We start from the raw sequence: 15,210 nt of genomic DNA, 5'->3' as shown, positions 1-15,210 counted from the left end.
ATGAATTATCTAGAGTTTCCCAGGTATACCATCATATCATCTACAAATAGGGATAATTTTACTTTTTTAGCAGTTCTTATGCTTTTAATTGGTTTTTCTCTAATTGCACTTGCAAGAACCTTCCCGACAGTATTGAGTAGTATCAGAGATTGCAGGTATCCTTGCTGTAGTGGATTGAATTCTTTCCCCCCAAAACTCATTGAAACTTGAATTGTGTCCCTCAAGTTTTATGTATTAGAAACTTAGCCCCCACTGTGACTGTTAAGAGGGTGAGAAATCTTATTATGGTAATTTGAAGGCAGAGCCTTGAAGAGGTGATTGGATTGTAGGACCATGCCACAGTGAATGGATTAAAAATGGTGGTAAGGGGTGTGGTTCTGAAGGCTTTAAAAGAAGAGGAGAGTCTGTCTCTCTCTGCTTCCACTATCTTGCAATGTGAGACCCCTGGGTCACTGTTGCCACCACCAGATGGACTTTGGACTTCCCAGCCTCAGAAACTGTAAGCAATAAATTTCAGTTTTCTGTATAAATTACCCAGTTTCAAGTATTTTATTAAAAGCAACAAAAATGGACTAATACACTTGCTTTGTTCCTGATCTTAGTGGAGATGTCTCTACCACTTCTTTGTTGATTGAGAGAGAGATAAGAGACAACCTTAAGCCCTCAAATATCCGAATTGTGGGTATTCCAGAAGGGGAGGAAAAAAGGAAATGACGTTGAAAACATATTCAACAAAATAATAGCAGAAAGCTTCCCAGGTATAGGAAAAGACACAGATCTTCAGATTCAGGTGGGTCAAAGATCCGCAAACATATTTGACCCCAAAAGGTCCTCTCCAAGTCATTTTATAGTCAAACTGGTGAAACTCAAAGACAAAGAGAGAATCTTAAAAGCTGCAAGAGAGAAGCATCAAGTCACCTATAAGGGAGCCACAATCAGACTAACATCAGACTTTTCATCGGAAACCCTAAAAGCCAGAAAAGAATGGGATGATATATTCAAAATACTGAAAGACAAAAATTGCCAGCCAAGAATACTTTACCCAGCAAGGCTATCCTTCCAAATTGAAGGACAAATAGTACATTTCTCAGACAAACAAAAACTGCAGGAGTTCACTACCACACAACCAGCCTTACAAGACATTTTCAAGGGAGTACTGGGTTGGTACCTGGAAAACAACCATCACTGCCATAAATACTCAAGAAAGAGCAAAACCCACTAGTGAAATAAAAATGCTAACAATAAAGAGGAAAAAAGTGTATCTACCACCCCAAGAAACCAACAAACACAGAAGACAAACAGTAGATAAGAAAGAAAGGAACAAAAGATACTTAAGACATCCAAACAAAAATTAATAAAATGCTAGGAGTAAATCAGCACTTTTCAATAACAACTCTTAATGTAAAAAGATTAAATTTCCCACTCAAAAGACACAGACTGACTGACTGGATTAAAAAAGTGGACCTAACAATATGCTGCCTTCAAAAGACTCACCTCACCTGTAAAGACACATGTAGACTAACAGTGAAAGGATGGAAAAAGATATACCATGCAAGTAGAAATGAAAAACAAGCTGGAGTAGCTAATCTTATATCAGATAACATAGACTTTAAACCAAAAACCATAAAAAGAGATAAATAAGGCCACTATATAGTAATAAAAGGAACTATCCATCAAGAAGACATAACAATCATAAATACATATGCTCCCAATGTTGGAGTAGTCGGATTTATAAAGCAAATCAAGGAAGCTAGCTAGCCCTTTTACAATAGCCTCCAAAAAAATAAAATACTTAGGAATAAAGTTAACCAAGGATGTGAAAAATCTCTACGTTGAAAACTACAAAGCACTGTTGAGAGAAATTAAAGAGGACACAAGATAATGGAAAGATATCCCATGCTCTTGGATTGGAAGAATTAACATTGTGAAAATATCCATTCTACCCAAAGTGATCTAAGATTCAATGCAATCCCCATCAAAATTCCAATGACATTTTTCTCAGAAATGGAAAAAGCTATCCTAACATTTATATGGAATAACAAAAGCCCATGAATAGCAAAAGCAATTCTGAGTAAAAAAATAAAGCTGGAGGCATAACACTACCTGACTTTAAACTATACTATAAAACTATAATAACCAAAACAACATGTTATTGGCATAAAAACAGACACACACATCAATGGAAAAGAATACAGAATCTAGAAATCAACCCATATACCTACAACCATTTGATGTTTGACAAAGGCACCAAGTCTACATGCTGGGGAAGAGACTGCCTCTTCAGCAAATGGTGCTGGGAAAACTGGATATTCATATGCAGGAGAATGAAACTAGACCTGTACCTCTCACCATATACCAAAATCAACTCAAAATGGATTAAAGAGTTAAATATACATCCTGAGACAATAAAACTCCTTAAAGAAAACATAGGGGAAACACTCCAGGAAGTAGGATTGGGTACAGACTTCATGAATACGACACCAAAAGCACAGGCAAGCAAAGGAAAAATAAACAAATGGGATTATATCAAGCTAAAAATCTTCTGCACAGCAAAAGAAACAGTTAACAGAGTGAAAAGACATTCAACAGAGTGGGAGAAAATATTTGCAAAATATACATCTGACAAAAGATTAATATCCAGAATGTACAAGGAACTCAGACAACTTTGTAGCAAAAAAATAACCCAATTAAAAAATGTGAAAGGAGCTGAATAGGCATTTTTCAAAGGAAGATATACAAATGGCCAACAGACACATGAAAAAATGCTCAGCATTACTCAGCATTCAGGAAATGCAAATCAAAACCACTTTGAGATACCATCTCACTCCAGTTAGGATGGCTAATATACAAAAGACTACGAATGATAATTGCTGACGAGGTTGTGGAGAAAAAGGAACCCTCATTACGTTGTTGGTGAAACTGCAAAATGGTGCAGCCTTTATGGAAAATGGTATGGACGTTCCTCAAACAATTACAGATAGATCTACCATATGACCAGCTATTCCACTGCTGGGAATATACCCAGAGGAATAGAGTTCATCATACTGAAGGGATACCTGTACTCCAATGTTCATTGCAGCACTATTTACAATAGCCAGTAGTTGGAACCATCCCAAATGTCTGCCATCGGAAGAGTGGGTAAGGAAACTGTGGTATATCTACACAATGGAATACTACTCTGCTATAAAAAAGAATGAAATACTACCATTTGCGACAACATGGATGGACTTAGAGAAAATTATATTCAGTGAAACAAGTCAAGCACAGAAAGAGAAATACCACATGTTTTCACTTATTTGTGGGAGCTATAAATAAATAAATATATGAATAGTGGTGGGGGGTGGGGAAGAAGACACAACAGTCACAACAATTCCTTGAACTTGTTCCTTGAACAAGTGAACAGATATGATGTTTATCAGAGGGGAGAGGGAGGGAGGAAAGAGGAATTGTAAAATTGTAAAGGGACACGAAAATCAACTACATTGTGTATTGATAAATTAAAATTTTAAAAAATTACAATAACAAAAGAAAGTATTCATCAATATTTTTTTGTGTGTTTTTATTAGGCATGATGTTGAAAATTATCAACCTTTTTAGCATCTCTGGAGATAATCATGATCTTTTCCTTTTTAGATTTTTTAAGATGGAATATTAATAGATTTCCTCATATTAAACCAACCTTAACTTCTGGAGTAAACCCCATGTGTTCTTTGTTTAAGGTAGTGGTATATTCTATTTGTAATTTTTTTTGTAATGTCCTCATCAGTTTTAAGCATCAATTTTATCCTTGCTCATAAAAAGAATTTAGGAGGTTTTCCTTGGTGTTCAAGGCTCTGGGACAAATATTGTGCAGTAGGACTATCTGGTTTTTTGATGACTTGATATAATTCCCCTGTGAAACCATTTAGGCTTAGTGCCATTTTCTGGGATAGTTCTTTGGTAACTTTATTTCTTCTACACAAATCAGCTTGTTTAAGCATTATCTCTGATGTGGTCAATTTTGATAATTTGTGTTTTCATAAGAAATTACTCACTTTATTTGTGTTTTCAAATTTTTTGCACAAAGGTCTGCATGTTTTTTTATTTTTTAATTTCTTCTGTTTCAGTGCTTATTTTCTTTTGTTATTTCGTGTTTTAAACATGTGTTTTCTTCCCTTCTTTCTTGGTCAAGTCAGCTAGTGCTTTGTATATTTTATTTATTTATTTTTTTATAGTGGTTAAATGTGAGGATACTGCAAAAAGTTTGTGGAATAGTGAAATTAAAAGATAATGTGAATATTTCCTTGAACTTTTTGAATACCCTTGTAAACATAACAAAATTTACCATTTAAAACATTTTAAAGCATACAGTTCAGTGTATTTTTTTAAATTAGGATTTTGACTTATGAATTGGATCAACTGTTTTCCTATTTTCTACCACATTAATTTCTGCTTTATCTTCTTTCTGTGTTTTTGCCACTAAAAGTTTTTATTTTATTGGTGTTCTCACACATACACAAAAAGCACAAACCAGAACAAAACACAACTTGATAGAGTAGATTTAATTAAAGTAAAAAACTTTTGCTTTGGGCCGGCCCGGTGGCGCACTGGAGAGTGCGCCGCTTGGGAGCGTGGCGGCGCTCCCGCCGAGGGTTCGGATCCCATGTGGAGACCGGTTCCCACTCACTGGCTGAGCGCGGTTCAGGCGCAACACCGGGGGTTGCGATCCCGTTGCCGGTCCCCGGTATGGGCGCGACACCGAGGGTTGCGATCCCGTTGCCGGTCCCCGGTATGGGCGCGACACCGAGGGTTGCGATCCCGTTGCCGGTCCCCGGTATGGGCGCGACACCGAGGGTTGCGATCCCGTTGCCGGTCCCCGGTATGGGCGCGACACCGAGGGTTGCGATCCCGTTGCCGGTCCCCGGTATGGGCGCGACACCGAGGGTTGCGATCCCGTTGCCGGTCCCCGGTATGGGCGCGACCCCGAGGGTTGCGATCCCGTTACCGGTCAGTAAAAAAGACAAAAAGGAAAAAAAAAAAAACTTTTGCTTTCAGTAAACACAATTAAATGTATTGAACAAAAATGCAAGCCACAGACTGAGAGAAAATATATAAAATATGTATCTAGGAAATGTGGGCTGGACTCTTAGCTCAGTTGGTTAGAGTGTGGTGTTGGTTACACTAAGGTCAAGGGTTTGGATCCCCATACCAGCCAGCCAAAAAAATTTTTTTATCTAACAAAAGGCTTCTATGCAGTATACATAAAGAGCTGTTACAACTCATTAAGAAGGTAAGTTCCGGGCTGAGCCCGTGGCGCACTCAGGAGAGTGCAGCGCTGGGAGTGCAGCAGCGCTCCCGCCATGGGTTCGGATCCTATATAGGGATGACCAGTGCGCTCACAGTGCTCACTGGCTGAGCGCGGTGCGGCCGGTCTCAAAAAAAAGGACAAAAAAAAAAAAGAAGATAAGTTCCCAATTTAAAAAATATTTGAACACACACTTCACAAAAGTAGCTTGTAAGTATATGAAAAGATGCTCAAAGTCACTAGTCATCAAAGAAAATTAAATTAAGACCACAGTGACATATAATTACTCATTCATTAAAATCATAAAGTTAAAAATACTAATAATAATGAGTGCCAGTAAGGTTCTGGAACAAATGGAGCTCTCATGTGAGGGAACTTCAAAGTGATTGTGGAAAAAATAGAATTTAAAGATAATAGGAATCCTTGCATGGACTTTTTGAAGTACTCTCATACATTGCGTCTAGGAATGAAATACAGTACATCCTTATTTTCATATAGATATCCAGTTGTTCCATTAATTAATTGGCTATATAAGTGTGAGTCTGTTTCTGGACTCTTCCATTCTGTTGATCTGTGTGTCTTATCTTTACACTAATATAACATTGTCTTGATTACTGTAGCTTTAAAGTAAGTTTAATTCAGATAGTACAAGTCCTCTACCTTGTTCTTTTTTGTCAAAAGATTCTTTTGGTTCTTCTAGGTCCTTTGCCTTCCATATAAATTTTAAAATCAGCTTGTCACTTTTTTCAAAAAAGCTTGTTAAGATTTTGATTGGCATTGCATTTAATTTATAGGTAAATTTGAAGAGAATTGTTATCTTAACAATATTGAGTCATCCAGTCCATGAGTATCACACATCTCTCCATTTATTTAATTTATTCATCTCTTTGTTTCATCAAAGATTTGTAGTTTTCATTGTATGCATATGTTCATCTTTTGTTAAATTTTATTCCTAAGTATTTTTGTGCTATTATAAATGGAGCTATTTTTTTTTTGTCTTTTTGTCTTTTTCCGTGTCCGGCAATGGATCGCAACCCTCAGTGTTGCCCCCGTACCGGACCGGGGACCGGCGACGGGATCGCACCCCTCGGCGTTGCTCCCGCGCCTCGCTCAGCCAGTGAGCGGGAACCGGTCTGTATGTGGGATCCGAACCCTCGGGCGGGAGCGCTGCCGTGCTTCTCAAGCGGCGCACTTATCCAGTGCGCCACCGGGCCGGCCCGGAGCTATTTTTTTAAATTTCGCTTTTTCACTTTTCATTGCTAACTTACAGAAATAGTTAGTTCACTTTTATGTATTGACCTTGAATCCTTTGACCTTGCTATCCTAGTCACATATTCGGTGATTTCTTAGGGTTTTCTAAGATTGTGTTGTGTATACCTTGTACTTTCTTTGTCATTTTAGTTGTTTACTTTGGTCATTTTGTTGTTGTTTTTGAGTTGGGAATTTAGTTATACTAATGTTTATTCTTTCATTTTTATTAGTAGGAGTGTATAGTGCTGAGAATTTTCTTCTCCTTGTCGCCTTAAATGTATCCTATAGATTATGATGTGTAGTGTTTTACTTATCACTGTTTTTTAGAAATCCTCTAATTTCAATTTGTATTTTCCTTTTCACCCAACAGTTGTTTAACAGAAGATATATTAGTTTGCTAAGGCTGCCATAACAAAATACACAGTTTGGGTGTTTTAAACAACATAAATTTATTTTCTCACAGTTCTGGAGGCTAGAAGTCCAAGATCAAGGCATCAGTTGCTTTGGTTTCTCCTGAGACCTCTCTCCTTGGCTTGAAGGTGGCCACCTTGTCACATTGCCTCTTCTCTGGGCTCGTGCATCCCTGGTGTCTCTTCGATAGAGACCTACCAGTCATACGAGATTAGGGCCCACCTATATGACCTCATTTAACGGTAATTACCTCTTTTTTTTTTTTTCCCCCTTTTGTCTCTTTTTTCGTGTCCGGCAACGGATCGCAACCTTCAGTGTCGCGCCCGTACCGGACCGGGACTGGCAACGGGATCGCAACCCTCGGTGTTGCCCCCACACCTCGCTCAGCCAGTGAGCGGGAACTGGTCTGTATGTGGGATCCGAACCCTCGGCGGGAGCGCCACCGCGCTCCCAAGCGGCGCACTGTAGCAGTGTGCCACCGGGCCGGCCCGGTAATTACCTCTTTAAAGGCCCTATCTTGAGATGCAGTCATATTCTAAAGTAGTGGGGGTTAGGACATCAACATATGAATTTTGAAGGGACATATTTCAGTCTATAACAGAAGGTTTCTGAATTTCCAGGTTGGGAGAGTTTTTTGGGTTTTTTGTTTTTTAATTTTGTTGTTAATTTCTAGTATTAGTGCATTGTGATCAGGGAGTATTGTTTGTGTTATTTCTACTTTATGGAACACACTGATGTTTCTGTGTGATCTAATATATCAAGGTCAGCACTAGAGTAAAACAATTGAAGCACCCAGGGTACAAAATTTAAGTAGGCACTCACTCTCATGTGCTGACCCTGCACTTGCAGGAGCCTTAGAATGAGTGCCTCCTTAAATTTTGCACTCTAGTTACCTCACTTGCTTTGCTCCAGTCTTAGTCCTGTAGTATATGATCAATTTTTGTGAGTGTTTCATATGTACACGGAAAGAAGCTATTCAATTATAAGAGTATAAAGTTTGAGTATTATAAAGTTATTCATTTATAAAAGTATAAAGTATAAATGATGGATCACATCTTTGTAAGATCTACCTTATTTACTATGATGATTAAGTCTTCTGTGTACTTATTTTTTGTCCACTTGATCTGTCTTGTACAAAGAATGATATATTAAGCTGCCTATTATTATTATTATTAATGTGTTTCTATCTGTGACTCCTATTTCTTGTAGTTTTGCTTTATAAAGGTAATTGCTGTTATTTGTTACATAGATATTCATAAAAGTTATATCTTAATTGTGAAATGTGGCTTTTAGCATTAAAAAGTGCTTCTCTTTTTGTCATTTAATTTTTTTTTTTTTTTGCTTGAATTCTACATTGTCTGAAAGCATCACTACTCCTGTTATAGTTTCCATTTGCCTGGTATACATTTGTCCCCTTATCTAAAAATTTTCTTAATCACTTTATTTTTCAGATGTGTTTTATATACAGCATATAGTTGGGTCTTACTTTGAGAGCCAAGTTGTAGATCTTTTTATTTTAATGGGTGAATTAAGTCTATTCACATGCAGTGAGCCCCTGCTCACTGCAGAGACTTGCAGGCAGGAGCATAAGAGATCACTTGCTGGGATTTGGCATTTTTTCCTTTTTTACAGTCATGCATTGCTTAACTACGGGAATCCATTAGGTGATTCTGTCATTGTGCAAACATCACAGAGTGTACTTATACAAACCTAGATGGTATAGCTTAGGATACATATAGCCTTTTGCACCAACCAGTGGCCAGTGTTCTATATGTAGGCCGTCATTGACCAAAAAGTCATTGCAGCGCGGGACTGTAGCTGTTTTGAAGTTTGGGCATTTTCTGTCTTCCACTTATACTAAAGGTGTGGTTTTGTGTGGCTTTATTTGTTCTCCTTGCTTTTCTGTATTGTTTTTGCAGAATATATGGATAACACAGAGTTAGACATCTGCTGTTGTCTTTGGCAGCTGGAAGTTCCCTATATCTACTTTTTAAATTTTTAAATCTTAGTGACTTCTCTAATTATATAGATTAAAGTTGAGTGGCTTTTAAAAAATCATATCCATTAAGTTATAGGTTATGTTTTGAGATAAGATCCTTGATCCACATTACTTAAGAGAGGACTAGTTCAGACAGAGGTGTATGTATTATTTACTTATGTCAGGTTTTATGGGCTATTCATTTAGATTGTTAGTGGTTATGATTCTAGAATCATAAGTCTGTAATGGATTTAGAGAGCCAATTTTGTTCATCTTTTTGCTTTTAGGTGGGTAAATTTTTTTTACTATTTAGGATAGGTTTTTTTTTTTTTTTTAATCTCTTTGACAATCTCAAGTAAGTGGAGAAACCTCCCCAAGAACCCCACTCTAATGTTTTATCCTATTTTGGTCCCAGAATTTGGCCAGTTAGAATCTTTTCTATTTGAATTTAAGCCTGTTTCTCCTGCTTTAGACTTCTGTTGCCATAGTGATAAAATGTTCAGCATTCTGTCATTGCTTGAAGACAATACTGAACTTGACCCTTAGGTTTTTTTGGGGGTTTTTTTTGCCATGTAAAACAGCTTTCATTCCTTTATCTCTTCTTTAATAGAAATTATTTTCTATTCCATTAGTCACTTTGATAATTTTCTTTTATTCCTCCTCAGTTTCTCCAGATTATTTAAAATGTGTAATTGATCCCCACTTATTTTAGAATAAGGACATAGTAACCAATATAAAATCTAGCAGTAGTAATTCATAAGATTTGCGTGACTTATTTTTTTTTAAATGTTCTACAATTGTGGTGGTGTTTTTTTCATGGCAGTTCTGATTTACTGATTTATAAGTTCAGCTATATCAACTACATCTATTTTGATTATTCATTAAAATAATCATAGTTGCAACTTTTCTTATTTAGACTCTGTGACAGGTTAGAGACTATCTGTGGAGGAAAGGTGTTGCTAAGAAAATGAAAAGTATAAATCATGCAAAGCAGAAGTATCCATTTATTTATGAACACATATCTGTGATAAGTAGATATTAATCTGTTGCTAGATATTAGTCACTGCTTCGGCAGATGCTTTAAATGATTAATTATATACCAGTCTTTTGTCTTCATTAAAATGGTTTCTTCACCACTAGCCTATCATAGTGCCAAAAGTATTAAAATTATTTTTATAAAATAATTTTATATTTTAGAAGGCTGCCCCACTGCACATTTATTCAATTTGTAAATTTTGTAAAGTTACCTGTAAATTAAAAGTATGTAAAAATTGCAGGAGTTTAAATATAATAAATTATGTAGTCACCTTTGGTTATGACAGTAACCCAGCCCCAACAGATAGAAGCAATAATGGGGACTTTATTGGGTGACATAATTTGTGGAAAGGACAGGGGTTGTGCTGGTCTCATGGACACCCGGATCTAGGAACTCAAATGTGATCATATTAAGAGTGGCTTCCTCCCTCCTTTTCTCTCCTTCATTTCTTTTCCTTTTAGTTCCTGTGTCTGCTTCTTTCCCGCTGCTTTCTCTGTGAGGCCAAGACCATATGTTAAGACCAAAGAGGTCAGAGTTCTTACCTGCCAACTCAAGTTAGAAAAATCTAGGGAAGAATTTGGGTCTGGTTCACATGGCCATTCTTGGTCCTATCACTGTGGCCAGGGGGTATTGGGCTGTCTAACTCAGCCCAGGTTATATGCCTGTTTCTCTGTGTGGGGTGGGTGGGGGAAGAGGTAGTGGGTGATGTGCAGTTTGATATCATAAGTAGAGGGGGAGATGTTTTGGGGAAATAGTAGCAATAACTCTCCAAGGGAAAGGGAACTTGATCACTTAAGATATCCTGTAGTGAATACTCCTTAATTTATCTTTTGCATGGCTTAAAGCCAGAGCTCTACTTTCCATTTGGGGCTTTCTAATTTTTTCCTCAGTTTTTTATAAACATTTTGATTTCATCAGTTTGGATTTTTTTGCTGTCTGAAGTGGATTTTAAAAAAACAACCATCATTTAATGTATCTTCATTTCAATTTATATCCCATCTTGAGAAGAATTATCTGTTGTGTATCATCTTACTAGGGAGCAGGAGACTTATACTTGGCCAGATGGTCAAGTTCTCTTCCAGAATTTGAACTGCAAATTAAGTGATGGAAGTATATGTAGCATGATTTGAAGGACGAGGCAGTCTTGTGGCATGTCTTTGTCGATGTTTCCTGTCAGTTATTGTATCCTGGTTCTGGTTTGCTAGTTCTCTTTTGATTCAGTGGTCACTTATGTCCTTCCAAGAAATCTCTTTTTACTAATAATGGCCAGAGTCAATTTCCAGTGCTCACAAGCAAGAACCTTGCTTCCAGAAGGTAGGTTTAAGAAGGCCACAGCCATTCTCAAGGGACTTGTTCTAGGAATCTGTGACAATAGAGAAATCACAAATATAACTTCTCTTCCTTATGCTATATGTTGCTTTCCCCTGATAGTGGAAGCTAACATCAAATGAAGCCAAGAGGTTGTACCAGAGCCTTCACCATTCTATATGGTATTACTAGTCACATATAAGTATTTAAATATAAACTTAAATTAATTAAAATTTTTAAAAACTAAAAATTCAGTTTCTCAGTTATTCTAGCCACCTTTCAAATGTGCAGTAGTAACATGTAGCTAATGGCTATCATATTGGAAGGTGCAGATTTTAGAATATTTCCATCATCAAGGAAAGCTCGTATCAGACAGCACTGAGCACTGTTGGGCTATAAACTCTTTAAAGGTAGGGATTCTGGGGCCGGCCCGGTGGCGCACTGGATAAGTGCGCCGCTTGGGAAGCGCGGTGGCGCTCCCGCCCGAGGGTTCGGATCCCACATACAGACCGGTTCCCGCTCACTGGCTGAGCGAGGCGCGGGAGCAACACCGAGGGTTGCGATCCCGTTGCCGGTCCCCGGTCCGGTATGGGGGCAACACTGAGGGTTGCGATCCGTTGCCGGACATGGAAAAAGACAAAAGACAAAAAAATAAATAAATAAATAAAGGTAGGGATTCTGTCTTTGTTATTTTCTGATGTTTCCACAACACTTAGAATGGGGCTCAACATTTCAACCCCTTAGCCTTATAGTTTATTTTATCTTCACTCTGGCATTCTTTACCTTTCTTCTACTTTAGTATCTGATACATCTAGTCACATCTTGGACCTTGTCATCTCTTAGAACCATTCACTTCAAAGACATAAATATCTTTTCTTTCTGTTATCCACTCCATTCTCACTGAGGATAGTGAAACTGGTAGTCCTCATACTTCTCTTTTTCTTCCAGACTATTCACTTGGCTCCCTTGTCACTTCTTCAGCTCAGAAAATATTCTTGCACTGCTCAACTGTGTTCGCACTTGTACATGAGCAAAGGCTATTGGATATGAATTCTTTCAGCTTCTTGCTATCTTAGAACTTCTATATCTTTATCTCTTTCTATTCTCTCATTTCTTTCAATTTTAGTGAAACTATTCTTTCTCCCTTTACTTCCAAAGTGAATAGTGTTCTTAATCCCATCTCTTGTTTCCTATAAAGTCTTTCTTCATCATTTACACTCTTCTTCACCTATATCTTTAACTTCTCTATCTCAGACTCCTATTTTGCCTTCAAGGTCCAGTTCAAGTATGACCTTTTTTTTTTTTTTTTTGGCGGCAGGCTGGTATAGGGATCTGAACCCATGACTGGTGGTGTAAGACTGTGCTCTAACCAACTGAGCTAACCAGCCACCAGTTCAAATTGCATCTCTTTTACAGATTCCCTAGTGAAAATTAATTGCACTTCTATATTTTGTACTACCATTATAAGGCTTATTTTCTTTTGCCTTGTGACACATCTTAAGTATTTAAAACCTCGTTGAAATAGATACTATACTTTATTCCTAAATCTGTAGCACTTTCTTTTGAAACAATATCTACTTTTTTTTGAACTCTTCTGTTATTAGGATTTAAGACTATTGGTCTTATTCCTAAACCCTGATAATGTCTATTAAAGTTAATTTTATTTATGTTAAATTCCATTATCCTTTAGAATCCTAAATGTAATGATTTAAATCATGGGCTAATTTTCTCCTAAAAATTAATAAAATTCCTTGTGCTTATTAATAAAATTAATAAGTTTCAGATTCTAACACAACACTGCTTCAGCAAAGTGAACTGAAGAAGGTTTTGTATATCACATCCTGTAATCTACAATAATGGTGTTCTTATTCCTTTTATGTTTTAGTGATATTCAGATACTCTTTACCATTGGTTTCTTTGGGTTCAGCTGTTATTCATAGGGCACTATTGTTTCTCTTCATTTCTATTTAACTTATTCAGGGCCTGAATGCTTACTTCACCAGTTCTTGTTTCTTATTGATTTACCAAGTACAGTTGACCCTTGAACAACATGGGGATTAGGGGTGCTGACCCCCTGCGCAGTTGAAAATCTGCTTATAACTTTTGACTCCTCAAAACCTTAACTACTAACAGCCTACTGTTAAGTAGAAGCTTTACCGATAACATAAACAGTTGATTAACACATATATTGTGTGTTATATGTATTATATACTGTATTCTTACAATAAAGTAAGCTAGAGAAAAGGAAGTGTTATTAAGAAAATTGTAAAGAAGAAAATACATTTACAGTACTATATAGTATTTATTGAAAAAAATCCATATGTAAGTGGACCCCTGCAATTTAAGCCCATGTTGTTCAAGGGTCAATTGTTTATCCAAGTTCTCTACCTGTGCCAGGATTTACTTGGGGCCTAAGTTTTCTAACTCTGGACCTGGGCTAGTGCCCACAGTGTTCTCTCCTCTATTTTTATCTTCATGATTTTGTAGGAAGAAATCTTTATTAATTCAATAACATTTAGATCCTTTGTTTCTTGCATTTGTATGTAAACATCTCAGGAAACAATGGGTCATGTCTTCCCAGGTTTCTTCCATGTTTTATTGTTTAATCTTCTTACACATTTAAATGTCTAATCCAGGATTTGGGTTGGTTCACTCAGTCCATGAACAAATATTTACTGAATTCTTACTGTATTTAAAGCACAGCCCTAGGCAGTTGAAAATATTGTGGTCCCAATAAGTATGTTCTAATTGGGCAGATAAGACTTGCTAATAATGCCAACCTATAAATAAGTACCAAATGAATTATGTTTGTCATATGTGAAGAATTTTAAAAAGGGGAGGTTGAGGGGACCTATTCTGCCAAACCTAATTAGCATAAAACCTTCCTCATGAAGTTAGTCATTTGGCCACCAGAGCTGTTCTGCATTTTAAGGCTCTCGTAGAGGATGTATATCATTTCCTTTGAAGAGGATGCAAATTGTGTAAGTGTTCATTCATCTCAGGGATGAAAAGCTCATAAGATATCTTATATGGAATACAGTACGTATGAAGTCCTAAAATAGTTTTCTATTAAATCTATAGTGTTGTAGAGTGAAAGTGAAATAGTGATATGTCTGAAAGCATTTTTTAAATTGTAAAATACTGCACTGATATGAGATGGCCTATCTTAAACTGGACTACTTTCTGATGTCTTAGCTACACACTCTGTACTTTTCCACCACAGGCCACTTGTTGAGGTTATTCCCTATATTTATCAAAATCTTACCTGTCAGGTTTTAAACTCCATGTAGTTTTGTCTGTTTCCCCTTGAGAGATTTGATTTCTCATCTTCTCTATGACCATAGTTTGTAGATTTTCCTTTTGCAAAAGGAGTAATTTGTGTTACATTTGGTTATATGTGAACACAATCTAGCTGCCTGTAGTCTAAATCTTTATGGTTGTATCTCCCACTTTGCATAGCATACTTCATAGTGTCAAACAGACACTCAGTAGAATGATTGCCTCATTCAGTGAAATAAATGAACTATGGATTCTTAAAAATGTCTTTTGTTGGGTTGTGATTTTTAGGCTAAAACTTCAACAACAAATTGTGAATATTGAAAATGCAGAGAAAGAAAAAAATGAAAATTCTGACCTGAAACAGGTATGATTTTAGCAAATATTTTGCTTTTATTTTTTTGACATACTACTTTAAATCCATGTTTTGAATAGTTTTTGGAATTTCGCGGATGAGTATTTTAAAAATCTAATCACCGTAATGATGAGGCCGATATATAAAGATGAAATGCTTAAACCTCTGTGCTTTAATTTAGTAGGTTTCTATTGCTAACTGCTGTTTTTCTTAAGATATTTATATGCTATGGCCCATGACAAATTTTGTTGAAGTACAGTTGGAAGTATAGTATGTTGATATTCTGAATTTTAAAAATTGATTAAAAAGAT

General features: G+C 36.7%; 1 protein-coding gene across 2 annotated transcripts in view; it reads left to right on the top strand.

The window, feature by feature from the left end:
- Nucleotides 1-15,210, top strand: part of CEP83 (centrosomal protein 83kDa) — a 121,844-nt gene that overhangs the window by 82,591 nt on the left and 24,043 nt on the right. For both annotated transcript variants that reach the window (XM_008576578.1, XM_008576577.1), the window contains one exon: nt 14,836-14,911. In XM_008576578.1, the coding sequence (XP_008574800.1) occupies nt 14,836-14,911 (76 nt within the window). The remainder of the gene's footprint in view (nt 1-14,835; nt 14,912-15,210) is intronic.

This window comes from Galeopterus variegatus, unplaced genomic scaffold (assembly GCF_000696425.1).
Source record: "Galeopterus variegatus unplaced genomic scaffold, G_variegatus-3.0.2 Scaffold1368, whole genome shotgun sequence".
Classification (NCBI taxonomy): domain Eukaryota; kingdom Metazoa; phylum Chordata; class Mammalia; order Dermoptera; family Cynocephalidae; genus Galeopterus; species Galeopterus variegatus.
This window is presented reverse-complemented; position numbering and strand designations above follow the sequence as displayed.